This window comes from the organism of the source record quoted next, unplaced genomic scaffold (assembly GCF_019419815.1).
Source record: "Pyrus x bretschneideri cultivar Hongxiangsu unplaced genomic scaffold, Pyrus_bretschneideri_v1 Contig6, whole genome shotgun sequence".
Taxonomy (NCBI): domain Eukaryota; kingdom Viridiplantae; phylum Streptophyta; class Magnoliopsida; order Rosales; family Rosaceae; genus Pyrus; species Pyrus x bretschneideri.
This window is the reverse complement of record NW_025999798.1, coordinates 5,701,515-5,721,117: the sequence shown is the minus strand read 5'-3', so window position 1 is coordinate 5,721,117 and position 19,603 is coordinate 5,701,515. Positions and strand designations below refer to the sequence as shown.

General features: G+C 36.2%; 2 protein-coding genes and 1 long non-coding RNA gene across 6 annotated transcripts; 1 reads left to right on the top strand and 2 right to left on the bottom strand.

Annotated features, from left to right (window-relative positions):
• Positions 1-2,307: 2,307 nt before the first annotated feature.
• On the bottom strand, positions 2,308-5,862 carry LOC103944749 (nudix hydrolase 12, mitochondrial). Of its 4 annotated transcripts, none has more exons than XM_009355222.3 (5): positions 5,452-5,862; positions 3,501-3,588; positions 3,328-3,411; positions 2,841-2,990; positions 2,308-2,673 (listed from the first exon to the last, which is right to left on the bottom strand). In XM_009355222.3, the coding sequence occupies exons 1-5, from the start codon at positions 5,520-5,522 to the stop codon at positions 2,452-2,454; spliced, it is 615 nt and encodes a 204-aa protein (XP_009353497.2). In that variant the 5' UTR covers positions 5,523-5,862; the 3' UTR covers positions 2,308-2,451. The 4 variants fall into 4 exon arrangements, with proteins under 4 accessions (XP_009353497.2, XP_009353496.2, XP_048428282.1 ...); XM_009355221.3 differs by having other exon boundaries at positions 3,501-3,603; positions 5,452-5,859; XM_048572325.1 differs by lacking the exon at positions 5,452-5,862 and adding an exon at positions 5,002-5,445 and having other exon boundaries at positions 3,501-3,603.
• Positions 5,863-8,944: 3,082 nt separating this feature from the next.
• Positions 8,945-10,208, bottom strand: LOC103944750 (40S ribosomal protein S27-2). The gene is made up of 4 exons (XM_009355223.2): positions 10,048-10,208; positions 9,584-9,685; positions 9,443-9,471; positions 8,945-9,320 (listed from the first exon to the last, which is right to left on the bottom strand). The coding sequence occupies exons 1-4, from the start codon at positions 10,048-10,050 to the stop codon at positions 9,194-9,196; spliced, it is 261 nt and encodes an 86-aa protein (XP_009353498.1). The 5' UTR covers positions 10,051-10,208; the 3' UTR covers positions 8,945-9,193.
• A 7,320-nt stretch (positions 10,209-17,528) lies between these two features.
• Positions 17,529-19,371, top strand: LOC125471237. The gene is made up of 2 exons (XR_007253538.1): positions 17,529-18,969; positions 19,053-19,371. It is a non-coding gene; the product is annotated as an uncharacterized LOC125471237 (long non-coding RNA).
• The last annotated feature ends 232 nt before the right edge of the window (positions 19,372-19,603 follow it).

Sequence of the window (19,603 nt, the reverse complement as noted above, 5' to 3'; positions counted from 1 at the left end):
ATGACAAATTTTATAGGTTAGTCAGTATCTGCAATCATATGCTAAATGGTCTTAAATCAATAAAATATAGCGCATCGTTTTCTTAAGCATTTGAGTGGCATGGCCAACCCATGTGCTTCCTCTATACAGAGTATACTGTTGACAAGCAATTCTTGATTGTATATAATTTAAATTGTGTGGAACTTATATCTTATATGGTTAAGAGTATTTATTTTGTTTAAAACGTCATGTTTGAATAAATATAAATTTGATAAAATAAAAAAATTATAAAAAAATTGTTTTATTCTAAACAATTCATAAAATCTGATGAAAAAAAAATCATTTTGTTCTAAAAACAACGAATAAAATCTGACATTTTTTACATTATGCATGGGTAGATTGTGAATCTGTTGAGTATATACTTTCAACTTCAAGTGAGAATAAATTAGCCAACTAGGGTTAGAGTGTCCAAAGTATGTGAGTGCAATTTTAATAAATCTCTAATCTTAATTAACTTCTTGGTTTAAGAAAACAGAAAAAAGAAAACAAGAAGGTTTATATAATGGTGGGTGGCGTTAAGAACTAATTAGTAGGTGAATAGTGGTTTCCTGGGGGAAGAAAATTAAGTGTCAAAAGTCAAAAAAACTCGAATAAAGGCCAAGGTGGATTTGTGAATCCCATGAATCTCCAATTTCAAGGCACAAATAAAACAGATATACGTGAGTGAAAAGATGTGTTGGAAAGAAAGGTGTAGAGAGTCAAAGGAACCCTCCCCGTGTTACATGGAACAAAAGTGTAAATCAAATTGAGGGTTTGATAAAGGTCGCAGTTCAACAATCCAGACAACTAGGACAAAGTTGAGTTAGGCACGCAAACAAGGTCCCTTGATCCTTTCCCTTTGGTCATATTCATATATATTCTTCAACTCATTTTGTGAGATTTTTATGTATTATGGCTACATCGTTATCTAATGTTACTAATATGATTGTCTTAACATACGTATTAGGTCGCTGATATGTGTAAATTATCAACTTTCGTATCTATTCATATTTAATAAGATTAATAACTACGTTAAGATACAATCACAAAATGTCATTTGATCACTTGTTACTTTCTCACGTTCGTATATATTTTTTATATTTGTTTCAATAGATTTTTCAATGTTAACGCCACATGTTATTACTAATCCATTCATGTTAAAACATTTACATACAAAATCCTTAAATAAGACTATTATAAAAATGTGACAGTCAAACTAAAAACTTCTAATTGCAACTTGCTCTCTAGCTAAGTTAAAGTCATCTACAGTGAAGCAGAAGGTCTCTGTCAATGCACGAGTTCACATAGTCGTCTCAGAAAATTGAGATACCGAAAGGGAAAAGTACAAAGTTGATCGAACCCCACGGCCTTTGGAATTAAACTTAAACGAACCAGGAAGATTAATTAAGGTATTTTTCTTTGGAGGGTGAATGTTTTTGTATTGTGCTCTAGCATTTTTGCAAGGATTCAGGGTTTCGAGGGAGCGTTTGGATGTTTGAATTTTTCTTGTCGTGTTTGAAGATCATTCCGGACTTTGAGATATTTTTGGCTCTTTTCTGTTTTGCTCGTTTTATTCATTGTGAATTTGTGATGAGATAAAACTATGTATGTTCAAGTATTTAGTGTCAAGATTTCAGAGAGACAGCTACCGAAAGCACTACTAATTACACTAGAATTGTTTTTTAACTTGTAGTTTATCACTTCCACAGCAGGACAGTTATGGAAGTTTTTATTCCAAAAAGCTTCTGTGTTACGAGAATTAGAACTACACAAAATATACGTCGCATAAAATATTTGCCGATTCTCTAATATAGAAGTTTTGCATTCTCCAAACATTAAACAGTAGTTCTTGTAAACAAAATTTTAAATGATGAACAAGTACATAATTTAAGGGTTCTCAATTGTGCATTCCACCAAATCTTGATTTGATTACAGGCTTGTACAAATTGAGGAAAGAGTAATGTTATTCTTACCAGAATTTTATACCACATTTCTTTATCATATTAGGTAACAGATGAGTTGGACAAGCCACATCATTTAATTTCAATCTCTTTATTAATTAAAATACTTAGATAATCTTAAGTGGAAGAATGAGACTTCTCGTATACCACAATCATCATTTAATTAACAATCTTTTTATTAATTATTGATTAACATTTTAATTAAATGCTAATTAATTTAGATGATGTGGTTGTCCAACTCATCTACCGCCTCAGATAGTAAAGAAATGTGGTATAAAATTGTGGTAAGAATAGCATTATTGATAAGGAAATCTAAACAGACTTAGTAAAAAAATAAACATAATTACTAGGAAAAATACAACAGTTTAAGACTAGAGAAAATTGCTACAGATGGGAAATTTCAGTACAAGGGATTTTTACATGACTTGTGATCATTGATCAACCCTGTACAGTTCATTTACTGCATGAATTTTTAAGCTGCAAGCTGCTGGATGCTGGTATGATTAGCAAAGGACGTTGACGATGATGACATTGGATGTTCTGATCCAATTTCTGAGATTGGCCTCAAAGGAAGTTCATCCAGCTCTTTCCTTGTGTCATTTTCCCTGGTCTCCGAGAGAGCTGTTGCAAATTTTCGTAGCGCTTCTCGCATCCAGTCATAACGACAGGATCTGAATGCTTCTTCTATTGTGAGCTGAAAAATGGTTACAACCAACAAATTATATCAAGTCCTCACTTAAGGTCGCGCCAAAGGGCGGAGTTTGAAAGCTAATATGGTTACAAATTTATAGTGCTTGTTTCAACTAGTTCACAGCATTTTATCTGCTTGCCCAAAAGTTTGCAACAGTGTACAGAACTCACCCATTTCCTTCCATAGTTAGCCTGCTCGGGCCAGGAATCGAGTTCCTCAGTCACCTCCATTGCAAACATGAAACCTTTACAACCTCCTTGCAGACTGCAGCTCTTCTGTTTGCTCTTGCTTCTATACTCCCAAGCTCCCAGTGGATTGTCCTGAAGCAAATATGAAATTTATTTATTTACTTGAGTTTCATAGTCTGAATTGAGTTAGTCATCTTTTATGCAGTGAAGCATGACCAGTCTCAGTGTTATGCATGAGGCACTGTAATCACATTAAACAAGTACCAACGAAAATCGGGTAAAACCACGAAACAGATTTCCAAAACTATTGACACATGAAGTGAGAATCCATTACAACAATAGGTTACATGAGAGAATATGTGAGGCAGAAAACTCCTAAATTAGATGTCCAGGTACAAATTCTGTTGCATTTAAAAATTAAAGTGCCAAGGTGGCCGTGCCTGTTACCAAGCAGGGAAGGGAAACCTACACCAAGAACTCCTTTCACTCCGGCTTCCTCTAAGGCCTCGCGACAGGCAGCTTCGCTCATGGTTTCGTCATCCTCCCATCCACCCTGATCATGAAAGAAGGTGTTGCTATGCTTAATGTTTGACCAAAGTAGAGCCCTTATGTATTGAGCAAATAAAGCAAGAAGATATATACCTTTGGAAACACAAGATCGTCCCGACTTGGAGAAGAAATCATGAGAACAAGCAATTTTTGCTCTATACTGCCATCACTCTTTTCAAACCTATAAGGAATACACCTATTTTTTACACCACATAGAAAGTTAAAACCAGAACTCCCTCAAAACCAAAAACTTCCAGATTAATGTGAGATGCTGTAGCTGGTTGAAAAGAAAATACAGAAGGGAAATGTTATAGAAGTTCTCGATAAATCCTCAGAGAGAGAGAGACAGAGAGGGCAGGGGGGGATGTGCTCAGGGAAGAACATCATCGATAGATAATAACAGATAGGATACTCTACACAGAAAGGATTAGGGCCAATCCAAAGAGCCAACGCGTTATTATGACATGTTATACATACTGAACCATAATTGCCCTATGAACCTTCCATGATTTTCCTACATTTACAAACAATAAGGTTTGATCTTAAGAGTCCAATCACTCCCGCACACTCTTCTAGCTAAGTGGCTTAAGTTCAGGCTAATCAGTAAGAGGGTGGTATCCATTTAAGCAGATTCAAATAATATGAGAGAATAGACTTGGTTGAAAGAGAAATGCAGAATGAGGAAAAAAGCCCCCATAAAACCCAGAGAGTGAGAAGGAGTAGTTCTGAATGAAGAACAATACCAACCACGTACAGAAAGGATATCCAGCACAAAATAAGCGATAGGACCAACACAAAGAATAAACTAGTTATGATGACATGATGTACCTACTGAACCGTATTATATGAAGCTTCCATGATTTAACTACATTTTCACAAACAAAATGTTTTGATCATGAATTACTGAGTCCATTCACTCGCAGACTCTACCTACCTAAGTACTTATTTCCCGGTAATCGACAAGAGGAGGGTATCACTGTAAAGATTTACATCATTTTCCTGCATTATTCATGACGACTCTTAAGTTTACTCGTGTTATGTTTTCTACCAGATCAGTTATGCTGCAAGCGAAACATTGTAAATTTTTGTAGCATTTTCCTGCATTATTACTCATGAAGACTAATTAATAGTTGACGATCATATTTATAAGCATAAGTTTTGTTCTTAATACTTAATTATGATAGTCTCGAGGAGAGACTAAATCCTCCTCTTAAGAGGAGATAAACAGTTACCAGTCTGAGTTATGCAATATTGCAAGCATAATATTGTCAATCACGGATATCAAAACAAGAGAACCGTACAAAACATTAGTTAGAAAGCTTTTCAGTTTTACACTTGCTATAATGTCAACTCAAGATGAAGTGAAAGCCTGCTAAAGTTCGATTCATTACTCAACTGATACAAACTAACAATTGGGATGCAAAGATAGCTATGAGACACAGGCATACATACAAAGACGATTACCTTAGCCGTTAGGTAAGATATCGACAATTGATTCGTGTCTAAGCCTTATAGGTCTTATCCAATGATTACGATAGATAATGTTATTTAAAGACTTGATAAGAAAATAACTTTACTATGAATACAAACTCACATTAGAGAACACTTCAACTGTGCAATGACTAAAAGCGAAATTTCCAATGGTTGGTGCGAAGTGTGAATGGAATACAGACCCATGAGATGTCAAAAGGCAATTTTTAGGCCCAGCTTTGGCAACTCAACCCTTGGCCATTAGCAATTTTGGACCCTTTGGCAACTTGTTAAAACAAAACATTGGGACCCAGAGATAAGCTTTTGTCACCTCAATTCTACCTACTGTGCAAATTTTTTTTCCACACTCAAAGATAAAAATCATTTGAGACATAAGTAACACATGCTGCTAAAACATCAAGAAATTATCATAAAACGAGTGTTGGCAAGGCTTCAATTCTCCAACGTGGGATTCATACTCTCAGTAAACAGTAAAACACTTGCTTCCTTCGATCAAAAGAGAACTAAGGAAACAATCTATGACCAAAAACAGAGAGGTGATAGAAGTGCTCACCCCGAAACAAGCCTCAAATGACCGTCGTAGCGCTGCCTCTGCCGCCCCGTTCTTGCCGTTAGATAGGACATGATAGTAACCTGCAGACCGAGAAAACAACCCTAACAATATCTACAATTGGGGGACTTGTTCATAAGGGTTTGCTGGAGTTTCTGAGTGTGTATGATTTATATATGTAGAGCATACGGAGAACAACGAAAAACTAAGGCCCTGGAGAAAAAATGAGAGAATCTTTAAATTTAAATGGATTAGAGGAGAGAGAGAGAGAGAGGAAGAAAAAATGGAGAGTCAATAAGGGCGACCGTGACGCTGAATCTAGTAACAAATTGTATGTTGTTTGAACAGATGAAATTTGGCTTCCTCTATTTGCTGCTCCTTCACAGAAATTGCTGCTTACACAATATTTTCTGGAGGAGAGAGAGAGAGAGCCATATATAAATGTTTACGCGGGAAGACCAAATCAACGCTAATCACTTGAATATGTAAACGTCAAACTCATAGCGTGATATGGGGTCTAGAACTTTTGTGAAAAGACGATATTCTAGACTACTTGAGTTTAGCAAAAGAGGAATCGTACTCGAGTGCTAGAGGGTTGGAATCTTACGCTAACCAACTAGCCCAAGTATAATTCAATCAATAAACAGAGATGGAAGTCTAGTGTTTCACATTTGCAGGCCTAGAATTCTAGTTGAACGGATTATTTGTTTCATACTTTGTGTTTGTTTTCCTACAACGTCGGCAGTATCGATGACAGGCCTTGCTGTTTTCAACCAAAAAAAAAAATCAAGACAAAAAAAGAAGCATTGGGGAAACTCAGTCCCTCTCAAAGATATATGAAGATTCCAATTAAAATTTAATATTAGGGTTGGGATAGAGCCCCACCAATAATTGCCCGACCAAATTGCACGTCAGTGTCATGCACCGGTATCATCTCCAAATTCGGATTTACACGAGAAATGTTGAAAATTATTTGCACCCAAATACTCCCAAAAGAACCAAACCAAAACTCACGTTGCGTAAAATTAAGATTTGAAATCATTGCTTATATACATGTATTATCCATCAAATATTTGTCAACATCAATAAACCACAAATCTGCTATCAAATCGGAGATGCAAGTGCAATTGTAGAAGTCTATGATCAAAACACCTTTTAAAATGATTAAAAATGATTTTGATGAAAATACTTTTGAAGTTAATTCTTAGTAAAAATACAAGTAAATTCTTAAAAAAAATGCTTCCAATTCTTTAGAAACACAATTTTCTATTCTTTTTTTTTTTAAAACGATTTCAGCCATTTTGAAAACACCGTAATACTCTATATTTCGAGGGACTAGAAATTTTACTTTGTGACTTGTTTATTGGGTAAGATTGCAAGATAGAAATTAGTGGGGCCTCTAGAAGTAATTAGCCGCATGAATTGTTGCGAAAAAAAGTGTCACGACATTACAAAGGAAAAGCCAAAACCGTTTACTTGCGGTCAACGCTCTCACCATCGAACACCGTCTTTTATATTCTAAACCTGCTAAAAACTAATGAGAGAGATAAGATCGTTGATGATAGACAAACGTGGAGTCAATCGCCCATCCACACATTCGAAAAACTTTTCACTGTAATCTTGTATTACTAAATATGTTACGAGACAAACAGTATTACAAAATACAACCGTTCATGAAACACAACCATTCATGACACACAACCGTTAACTGATGTGAATCCCACAACGAATCGAGACGATACAGAACAACAATGAATAGCTCAGCAGCGGTCACTGATGAAATGGTGCTTTACATCAAAGCACCTCAACCACGATCCAGAACAACAATGAATAATTCAGCAGCGGTCATTGATGACATCAAAGCACCTCAACCACTTTAACCCCATTGTCCCCACCGCAACAACCGTTGACGACAGCACAGAACATTTATCTTCTTTTGTGGAAAAGACCAAGGACGGTCACATCACAAAGCACCAGGCAACGGCATGCACAAAAGAGAGGGGCCTAAGTTTAGGTAAAGCACATCTGGGCTTTTTTGCCTTGGATCGAAAGACTTTCATATGCAACGACCCAAAAAACATACTTCTGCGGACCTAATTGTTAACAAGCCTTACGGGAACCCAGCTCAATAAACACACAAGAATTGGCGAGGGAGCGAAAAGGGTAGGAAATGCTTGCAGAAGGATGCCAACGGCTTCCCCTTCCACAACCAGACTTCCCCAGCTGGGCTGAAATCCCAGGGCCTTCCAAAAAGGGGATGGTGGAAGGAAATAATGCTTCCCCAAGAATACACAAACTGCGGTTCCACAGCTAGGGTTGAAACCCAATCAACCACTCTAGAACTAGTAGAGGATGCATTTTTAACAGGTCAGATCATACACCTGCAGTTGAGCATAGACGACTCAATAACCAACCCGAACCACAATCACAAACACAATGGTACATTTTCCCGGCCACATATCTCCCTCACCCTCCCCCTCTGACTAGGTCTCCTCTACCTCCCACCATGTGGTGGCCGAGGCCAATATTGAAACGCTCAAGAAATATTAGACAGTACTTATATACTGCATGCAACCGAGCTGTAGAGACTTCAAACTCCACTCTGAGAATACCTTATCTAGTTGCATGATAAAAGTTGGAACTCTTTTTGAACCCATGTGACCTACCTCTAACTCATAGGCCTTATTTGAACCCAACGATCCTATCAAATGATCCTGCAAGGCAATGGCGATATGAGCCTTGACGGATACATAAATACTGCCCTAAAACAGAATAATTAAACAATCATGACACCCCCTATACATCCCTAAAACTCTGCCCACATAGAGAGATGCACACAGAGCACCACCAATGCTCAATAAACTTAAAACACAGGCCTCAAAAGCATGAAAATGACTACTTTTATGATATGAGATGATCGTTAAAACCTTTAAGGTAAAAGAGATAAAAGAATACATTATAACAGACAAAACACAAAATTCACAAGGCTGAGAAATTAAAACAGCGATAGCAAACAAGCAAATAATAAATATCAAATAAAAAGAACAGGAAAACACTTCCTCAATAATATATAATCTCAACATGTAATTGATACGTCATAATGTCAAACAGCAAACTCATAGGCCTTATTTGAACCCAACGATCCTATCAAATGATCCCGCATAGCAATGGCGATATGAGCCTTAACGGATACATAAATACTGCCCTAAAACAGAATAATTACACAATCATGACACCCCGTATACATCCCTAAAACTCTGCCCACAGAGAGAGATGCACACAGAGCACCACCAATGCTCAATAAAAGTAAAACACAGGCCTAGAAAGCATGAAAATAACTACTTTTATGATATGAGATGATCGTTAAAAAAGAGATAAAAGAATACATTATAACAGACAAAACACAAAATTCACAAGGCTGAGATATAAAAACAGCGATAGCAAACAAGCAAATAATAAATATCAAATAAAAAAAAACAGGAAAACACTTCCTCAATAATATATAATCTCAAGATGTAATTGATACCTCATAATGTCAAACAGCAAACTCAATTAAAACAGAATCAAAATGCAGCACTGTCATACTAAGTCCAGAACGATCCTAACAAAATTAAATATCGGAACCCAAACCTAGAAAACTTGACAATAACAACAGCACCCATTTCTTTTCTTCCACGTGATGAACCTTCAAAAGGCCTTCTTTCAAATAAACTAAGATGAGTCAAAAGTGGTCTTGGCAGGATCATCAGTCCCCCTTCCTCCTGAAAGAGCAACCTTCAGTGAGCCTGGCACGACCACCAGTAGGCTGGCACAGCACAGTCTGGCAGTTCCCGCACACCACAACTGTTTGAGAGTGACTGAACACAGTGGTTCTGCAAAAACATTTTCCATTACATTCACTTCTAAGCAACAAATAAATACTCTTATCTCCTAATTTTGCACATAATTTAATAAATACTTTAAAAGAAAACTACAAAAACGGATAAAAACTTACATGTTGAAGCACCCCTGGCACTTGACATCCTATTCAAGTTTAAAACAATCAGAATTAGTACTATCCCACTTAAGTATTCAAAACTAAACAACCTAAATACGAAACCCAAAAGCGTAAGCATCCATCGATTAACATCCATACCATAAAGAAAGAGTTGGGGGTCTGCACGAGCCTCTTGAGCTTGTGCTTCCTCTTCTCGAGCTCAGCTGGTGGATGGAGCAAATCGATATCGTTCTGAAGCACCTGTTAACAAGAAGCAACCAAACATCCATTACAACACAACCCATTTCTCAAATCATTAACTTATTTCTATTTTCTCTAATTTCACTAATCATTTTATCAAAAAAGAATCATGTCGAACCATTTTCCCGGGAAAACAAACAGTGGTTATGTATTGTGCTCAAACCCTAACCCTAACCCTAATTTTTAGAACGACGCAAAATAAAATAAGCGGAGTTCGATCCTCTATCCTAACAGATATCCATTGGGTTCATGTTTCAAGTATATATAAACAGATATAGACATAGCTGCGTTCTAAGGTACCGGAAAACAAGAAACCGATGGAGAATTACAGATCCGAAAAGAGGAAGGTCGGTTGGGCTTACCATCTTGATTGAAAACGAAGATCGTAGAAAACGGCGGCGACCGCGAATGGAAGACTCTAGGGAGCGAGGGAGCTTGCAACGATGGCTGGTGAGAGAGGAGATTTAGGGTTTATAATCAAGGGCCAATATAAATGAATGGCTGAATGATTCTGGCCCTTGGATCTGCAGCAAGTTCGATCTTAGCCTTTTACTAGTATTGTCGTCGTTTGCGTCTAAGTTTCTATTTCATTTTGGGCCTCTAAAATTTTTGTTACCTTTGTGAATAATGGGCTTATTTTTGTCCAATTTTTGTGCCCTTGGTCCAATCCAAAGCACTCAAAGCTTATTTTTTAAAGAAATCACTAAGCACTTTGTGGCAATTTTATACATGGGTATGAAAGTCTTTTTATTTTAAATAAAAGTGATTATGATTTTTAGATACAATTGACTTGTGACAAGACGATATTCTATTCTAATTGGTTGCAAGCGGCTAACACACAACTCTGGTAAAATAGTCCAACTCACATATGCAATTGATTTATATCCCACTATTAGAAGAGTTTACTTGACCAAATTTTGTTTCTGTCAGATAAAGAAAATTTTAGGTGCTTATAATCGACATCGTGGCAAGTGTATGCTAAAACATAGTTCGGGTTGTATTTCGGCCCTCTAGAGATGCCCTAAGTAATCTTGATTACTAAAGGGTTATATAACTTTTATATTTCAAACCAAAATATCACTTTAAGCTACAGTAAAAATAGGGAGGAGGTTTAAACTCGGAACGTAGTGAAATGAGGAGGAATTCACTAGAGCAATCCACCATTTGCTAAGGTTATAGAGACTTCTTTTTTCCTCATGTGAGTAAGGTAACTGATCGCATTCATGCGTCCAGAATGTGATGCAACCATCCCACAAAAAAATGCTTAATTTTTGTCTAACGGAAACATACATCTGCCCGGCTTTTTTCTTATATAAACACCCCCAAATGCATCACATATATTACACAAAATTGACTACTTATAGATATCAGTTCACATAATTAGGTCCCCGCCAATGAGGTCGAGTAGCAGTGCATTAATTCCCGTACTGGGTCTTGTGGCAATGCTTCTGGTAGCATGGCCTGCAGCAACAGTGGTCCATGGCGATCAAGATGCTGCAGCCCTGGCATGTGCCTTGCTCTGTTTTGAAGGCTGGTACTCATGCGTCACTGCTTGTTTGGGACACGGCGGCAGCGGGGTGGATGCATGCATTAGTGACTGCAACGGTAAAAACACAAAGTGCGACGAGCATTGCCCTCGATCACCTCTTCTACCACCACCACCACGACGATCAATGCAGCCACAGCCACCTAAATTACCATAAGCCTGGAGTTGATCAACTTCACACACACACACACACACACATATATGTATATATGCGAGTGTGCAGCCTACTGCTCTAAGTTATGTCTACGTCCAATAAAATAAAAGGCTTCGTACTTTATACTTAAGCTTTGATCAATTATACAACTTAATTGCAATATCTCTTCCTACATTTTACTTAATTTATGAATAATGCTATTTGGAACACATTTGCTTAATTACCACCCATGTAATAGAGTTAAGCCCCATTGTTTTTAGGTGGAATTCACTTGTATTACATATGTGGTCAACAAGTTATGAACTCAGAAAAGTACCACTACTACAAAATTGGCTTCTTGTGTTGGTTAGTGGTGGCGGTTTTATACTGTTACTGTCGGATAAAATATTTTCCAATGTTTAAAAAGTGTCGGAAAATAAAGTATTACTATCGGTTATATTCGACAAGAATAATAAAGTACATTTTTTAAATAATTTTAAACAGTTCTGGTGGATATATCCGACATAAGTAAGTAATGTGTCAAATCTGTCAATTATTTTCAAATTTTTTATACTAACTCTAGTGGTTATAACCGACACAAATTTTTTCAAATTTTTTTAAATATTTACTGTCGGTTTTATCCGACAAAGAATGTTCTTATTTATTCATTATTAATATATTCCCTATTAGTTTTAAAGCCTTAACCGACAGAAAATTCATTTCCTGATGATGGCAATTATGTCGCTTATTATATCTGCCACTGTATCCATTTTCTGTCGGATTTTACTTAATATCCGACAGTAATATACGTTTCTTGCCGGTTATCATAGCGACACTAATAAATGGTTTCGTCGTAGTGACCTCCACAGTTCCACCGTCTCATCATCACCTCAACTGACATCACCATCATCATCTCACCATGGCCACCACCACCTCTACCATCTCTGCCGCTATCATCCCAACCTCTCAACCACCATTTTCACAACCATCCCTCATAACCATTGTTAACACAACCATCTTCTACCACCATTGCAGCAGTTGCCGCCACCACCAGCACCATCACCACTCCCTCCACCATTGCCCTCTACCTTGCTATTGCCACCACTTGAATGCCGCCAATATTAACATCTTCATTCTCACCACCTACTACCACTACTCCAACCACCATTGCTACAACACAACTCTTGTCTCAACCACACCATCGATCCTATCACCTCCACAATTACTACCAACCATAAAATTATTTTGACATTTGGTACCACATGCCTTTTTAATATTTTCATTCTCTAAAATTATTCTTGGACTAAAATACCAGACGCAGTCTCAAATTTAAAAAAAAATGCAAAATCCAATTCGTCGTTTTCGTTTTACAAAACAGGTTTTCAAAAATCATTTTGTAAAATTTGACCTAAAAGACCCTAGTAATAGCCTTTCGTTTCCAAATCAATATTACAAAGATAAGTTCTACCATGAGTTTAATAATCCCCTTTAGAGGCATGCAAAAGTAATTACTGTAAGCATTATTCCTTTCTATTTCAAACATCGACTCAAACAAACTAAACAAACGTATTGTTGTTCTTGTTTCTATTAATCCCAAACACAATTTTAGACACGTCTTCAACGTCGACCAAAAAAAATGAAAAAGAAAAGAGACTTGCCTATTCAACAAATCGCCATATTAGCATATAGTTTAAGCTAAATTTGACGTGCTAGGGTGGGCAGGATATTGGCTTACACATATATAGGTTGTCTTTCAGGTCAGCTTGTTCTCCATTGTTCTCCATGCATGCATGAAGACCGACGCCTAAAATGCCAGTTTAGAAAATAGCACTCGTCCAGACCAATAAGAAAAAAAAAAAAAAAAAAAAATTAGTACTGGCCAAGTAAGTTAAATTTCCATTTATGCCTAAAAAATAGTACAGACAGATTGCATCATAATTCATTTATGTGTCTTCTCCGTTGTCCTCAAGAATAAGAGGAACAATATTTAACAAAAAAAGAAATGAAAAAAGAATAAGAGGAACAAGAAAGGCTACGTAGCATTAGTGGTTTAGTGGTTTGACTCTCTAATCTTTTAAAACATTCACTTCCGCCGTCAAATATGTCACAGTATTTGGTTAGTTTTCTACTACCATATCTCTAAATGGATGAAAATAACCCTCGATAGCCTGAAAGTTTATTTATACGAGTATTAATCCGCCACTTCAAAAAGGGGCTTTGAGATCTAGGTCCAAAAACATAGATGTTTTTAGGAGTGAGTCCATTATCTAATTACATGTTTTTATTCTTTTGAGTCTTCATTTATATTTTTTTAATATTAAAAATCAATTAAAATCTTCTAATATATTATGCAGTTTTCAACTCCAAACAAATCTAATTATATCTTACACAACAAAAAAAAAAAACTATATACTAACATAAAGTTATCTACAAACATTGTATCTTAACTCATTAACAAATATATGAATATAGTTATATCTATAAGCGAGATATGAAACCTAACTAAAAGGTATGAAAAAACATAATAACTACAAGCAAGACACATGAATTTGTGACACGTGATTATAAAAAAGAATCTATCATATGATACATAAAAATAATTAACCTGTGATATAGGTTGATTATAAAAATTAAAATAAAATCTATATAAATGGGGTTTAAGCAGGGAGGAAGACAAGAAATAACAAAAATAAAAATAAAAAGAAATAATCAAAGAGATAATTAGGAAGAAATTTGATTTTATATAAATCTTATCATTGAATAGATAATTATTGATAATAAAAGAATTAAATTTAAGGAATTGGACGTATTTTAATAATTGGACGATTCTACTATTGGCTCAAAAAATTGGGACTTATATCAGTTTTCCCCTTCAAAACATGTGACTGCAAATTCTAATTGAAAAAACTCTTTGTTTGTTTGTTTGTTTTTGTTTGATTTCCTTCTAATTTTAAGTGTTAGATTGATCGTCCAGCTTAAGTGTTTTTCTTCCAAAGATTTAGTGACGATATTGTTAATGAGTAGCAAACAGTCATGGAAAAAAAAGAATGCAAATAAATTAACTTCTCTACTTTATATTTTGTTAAGGTATTACTTATTGGGTGTTAATCAATCAACGACTTGTAAGTTGTAACTGGAGTCTGGATTTGGCCCACAGATGACTCTGTTTTGTGTTTTTTGTAAATGATCTTTTCAGAGTTGAGTTTATATAATGCATGGAGACATTGTCATCCCACTCTTATTTTTCCTAAGGATCTGGTAAGCAGCATGTTCGAGTGTACAAGTAAATACACTCGCTATCATTGCCAAAGGGTTTGGGTTTGGGTTTGTTGGATCGATTTCAAGAGAGGGTCATGTTCTTTAGGCTCGTCTCAAATTGCATTAATATCATCCTCAGCTTAATCAATCAGTTCTATCACGAGTTGTCCAACCAAATGGACCTATCCAAGTTAATTTAAGAATAGTGTTAGAATTTCATAAGAAAAATAATAATCAAGGTAATCAGCAAATAGAGTCCAAAAAGCTTGGATAAGTCCCGACAACAAGGTGATCGGCATAGAGTCCGAATAGCATTATTCTTAAATTGTCTTGCGTCCGGAATGTGATGTAACCATTATTCACACAAAAAATGCTGTAAGTTGGCTGACAATATATATACGTACCCGCATGCATTTTTTTGTTGTATAAACTCCTCCATGATCAAACTGTATCACATTATATATGGAACAGGCTTCCCCAATAACAAGAAGGAGCGTACTACTCTTTACATAATTAGTTCATGGGTCTGGCAATGAGGTCGAGTGTGCTTTTTATACTTGGTCTTGTGATGCTAGCATGGCATGCAGCACAAGTAGCCCATGGCCAAGATGCAGGAGGAGACCTGGGACAATGTTACGCAGTTTGCTTCCAAGAAATGACTTCATGCCTGGATTGGTGTGAAAAGAACTACATCAGGAGCCAAGCACCGCCAGCTGCTGGGGAGGCTTGCGTTGAAGGCTGCATCCAAAATATAGGCCGGTGTATCAATGGCTGTGCTTGATCGATCTCCTAGCTATACCACATCCACGCATGATACATGCTTTTGTAGCCAGAGCTAATTCATATTCCTGGATATATAAACTTCATGCAAGAGCATATATACCATGCCCTAAATTAAAATAAAGCTTTGTGTGTTAGAAACTTGGAAACTTTGATCATTATGGGTCTTAATGGTGTTGACTCCAATATTTTAGTGATTTTTAATTGAAACCATCGACAAAGGATTTGATGCAATGCCTCATAAAATTTTCGATTATTCGATATTATCAGCAGCTTTTTTATCACCATTCACCACCCATTACAACAAATTCTTAGCTCTACACTGCGGGTACGTAGGTTCGAAACCCTAAACTTGAGTGTATAGCCAAACACGATCCCTAGCAATCTAGCATTGAAGTTAAAAGTGTGCACAAAGGTGTGAATCAGAATTTACTAGATTTAGTTAATAATCATCATACTTTGTTATATATATATATAAACAACTGACCATATGTCCCGAAGCTTTTGGCTAACGATCAATCGCATGGCCTTTTCTTTCTCCTTTTGGTGAAACCATTTTCTTTATATATATAAACATCCCCCAAGCACAAATGCATCACATTATATTGAAAAGGACCTGCTCACAACAAGGTGCACACATATACCGTTTTGATAATGGCTATGGCAATGAGGTTGAGTATGCTTGCTGTACTTGTGATATTGCTCCTGCTAACATGGCCTGCAACACAAGTCGTCCACGGCCAAGATTCATGTATCACTGCCTGCTACAACGGAGTGATGTCATGCATGGTTGGGTGTACCAACAATGGGAGCCAACTAACAGATCCTTCATGTCCGGATGGATGCACCGAAGTTTACGACAACTGCATCGAAATCTGCATGCCCGACCCTGATAAATTATCAGATCCTATACGGCCTTGATTACTGCAGCCAGCAGACAGAGCTTTGCTAAATGATGTCATATATATATATATATATATATATATATAGAGACACACACACAAACATATATATACGTTAAATAAAACGAAAGCTTGTCTGTTGAAAGCTTTGATGAATGAAGAAAATAAACTGTTGCAGTCAAATATATAGCTGTTCTTTTCTTTTTCAAACTTGGCGGGAAGATCTCTTCAAACATGAAGATAGTCAAGTATATATCATTTCTTGTGTTTTCGACGGGAAATAAAGCTGCATGGAAACTCTTTGGTCGCTCTTTGATTGCAGATTATGCATTTTATCCCATGCAGTGTGAATCACGCTTCATGGTGGCCAAAAGGGCTTTATAATTAAAGTGCCAAGCTCTCAAGTCCAACGTTATTTAACTTATTTTTGATAATATTTTAGCATAAAGTCTAATCTCATGGCCAATCTCAAAGAGCCAAGCTAGCATTATTTTAGGGAAATTTTAACGAAAAGATCATGTTACTGTTTATTTTAACGAAAAACCATATTTTTACACTAAAAAATCATTTTCATTAGTTTTCGTTTATTTTAGTTTAATTTACCAATCTCAAAGCAAATCGTCGATGTTTCAATCCCATAGCCATGCAAGTAGAAAGCCAAAAATTATTGGTGACCCTTTCAACCCCATAGCCACATCACCTCCACTTTCACTTACACCTTTAATTCAACTTCATGTTGACTAATAATAGCAATTACCCATGCATTCAAAATATGTGTTTGATTTCTCCCGATATGATTTTTCATAAAAAGAATGCCTCATATGACTCTTGAACAAGTGTGCATGTGCCCTGTGATAATCTCTTACAACCACTAAATCAAAATTAACATTGACCAAGCCCCCCAATTTGGACATGATCATAAGTAAATTATATAACCCTAAATCATAGGAATGCATGTATCACCTTTTTACAATTCTATTTCGAATTAATTATGATGGTGCAAAAATATTGATTTTATTTCCATTACCAAATTGACCATCACATATCATAGTTTGTTGGTCTAGTTGGATAAATAATTCTCGTGATAACAGGGTAGTTGGAAGGTTACATTCATGACAAAAAAAAAAAAAAAAATTTAATCCTTGGAGTCTATTAATTAGGACTTTAGCCCAAAAATAAAATTTTCATTATCACTTTGTTAACCCCATTAGCCATGGCTTCACACTCAACAACCAAGCTTACTCTGCCGCCACTGCCAGTTGCAAAGTGGCCAACCATAGCTTGGAATCAACTTGATTGTTGCCTCCATATCTTGCACTTGGGATGCTAACGGCTGAAGGGAAACATAAGGAACAAAATTCATTTCTTTGTACATCTCTACCATATCATTGCTCTGAAGTCTGAAATTATAAGTTTTATTCATTTCTTTATACCGACTGATGTGAAGGTGAAGCAGATGAAGAGGGTGGAGTCGGACTGTGTGACGATGCAGAAGAAGTTTAGCAAGGATAGGGATCCGATGGTGACTGCTTATGAGGTTAGGGGTAAACCCTCGGCATTGAAGGTGGAGGATTGGGACTGGGTTGTGGTGGTTTTCGTCTTGTTGAGATTTTCAATAAGAGTAAGTGGAACTCTCAGTTCTAAGGTTTTAATTGCACTGAGAAATTGTTATCTTGGTCATTGAGATTGTAGCTTTCTGAATTTGTTTTATGTTTTTGAAAGCGCATTCTAGCTGATATGGATTGTGTTGTTTATGTATGTTATCTTATGATGTAGTTATGGGGTTTTTCATGCGATTCGAAGATGATAGTGTGGAATCAGCAAAGATTGTGAAACCGTGGAATGTGAAGATCATCTCGGTTGGTTGGTAGAATTTATTTGATTTAATGTGTTACCAGTAAAAGTTCCACTGAATTATGCTCGTAGGAAAAACAAATTAATTGTCTTAATTTGCTGCTGCAATGGGAAAAAAAAATGTTTCCCTTCATTTATGCTTGTAGGAAAATCAAAATGATTCAACTTTCAAGGTCAATGGTTTGTTAGACCCCTGGAACCATTATGCACACAAGTAGTTAATTAGTTACCCCTTCCTTTGTGCTTTAATTATCTTGATTTGTATCCCTACAATGAAATATGATTGTCTGTTTTTACCTGTAAGAATTTCACTACATTGAATACGTATATTTACCAAAATAAAAAAGTACACGGGAGGGGGGGATTGCTCGTGAATTTCTAAGATTGGTCCTGATTGTATCATGGTTTGCACAAATTGGTTGCCTATGTGTGAAGCCTACGTACCAAATAATTTTCACATACCGTATCATTATTTAAGATTTGCATAGAAAAAAGAGGACACACTTGTTATTGAAAAGGGAAACTCTCAGAGTGCTTGCCAAGTTTATTGGGGTTCAACTTGTTAACTTCATATTCAATTGTATTTCAAGAACACTGTACCTCCCATTGGTAAGCAGAGCTGCAGTTTTTTCTTTTTCTTTCCCAAATTATTTGCCAACCTTGTTTTTGTAACAACTTTAATTCTTGCACTTGTTGCAGAGGCTTTGATGTCTGAATTTGATGCGGATAATAAGGGTGACAATGGAGATCTTCACACAACCTACACTAGCAAAGGGAAAGAAGATGACTCTGAATCATTAATGTGTTACCAGTAAGAGTTTCATTGAATTAGATACTTTTAATTCCCATTCAGTAGGTGGACATACCTCTGTTTTAATTTGAGCCTTTATGCAGAGGACTAAGAGTAGAGCTGCTGCAATGAGTGACATAATTACTCGCAGGGTCGATGCAGAGGACCAAGAGTAAAGCTGCTGCAATGAGTGACATAATTACTCGCAGGGTCGATGCAGAGGACTAAGAGTAGAGTTGCTGCAAGGAGTGACATAATTACTTGCAAGGTCGAGGGGAGGAAGTTAGTTGTCAAACTAACAAGCCAATCTGGAGTGACATAATTCCTGTAGGATTATAGATGGTATAAATGTTTAGGATAATGTATATATGTTTAAATACTAGAAGTGCAATACATTCTTCATTCTCAAAGAAACCAAATAAATGTTTTTGGGTAAAATACAAAAAATTACATCAATTATTGGTGTCACGACACTTTTATACCTCATCTTTTAAAATTGACAATGTCATAACTAATCTTACGAATTTGTGTCAATGTAATACCTTCCGTTAGCTTGCCGTTAAATTTGTCAGTTAAATGCTGACGTAGCTTGATCCAGACCCCAGTTTCTATTAAAAAATTAAAAAAATATTAAAAAAACAAAAAAATTCATTTA

Coding starts and splice junctions, on each gene's coding strand:
- LOC103944749 (XM_048572325.1), bottom strand. CDS start 5,084: ATGGGTCTGTATTCCATTCACACTTCGCACCAACCATTGGAAATTTCG. Junction 3,604..5,001: donor CAGTTGAAGTGTTCTCTAAT/GTGAGTTTGTAT, acceptor TGTAAAAAATAG/GTGTATTCCTTATAGGTTTG. Junction 2,674..2,840: donor CTAACTATGGAAGGAAATGG/GTGAGTTCTGTA, acceptor ACCATTTTTCAG/CTCACAATAGAAGAAGCATT.
- LOC103944750 (XM_009355223.2), bottom strand. Junction 9,472..9,583: donor CCCCCAACTCTTTCTTTATG/GTATGGATGTTA, acceptor AAACTTGAATAG/GATGTCAAGTGCCAGGGGTG. Junction 9,321..9,442: donor TGCCAGGGGTGCTTCAACAT/GTAAGTTTTTAT, acceptor ATGTTTTTGCAG/AACCACTGTGTTCAGTCACT.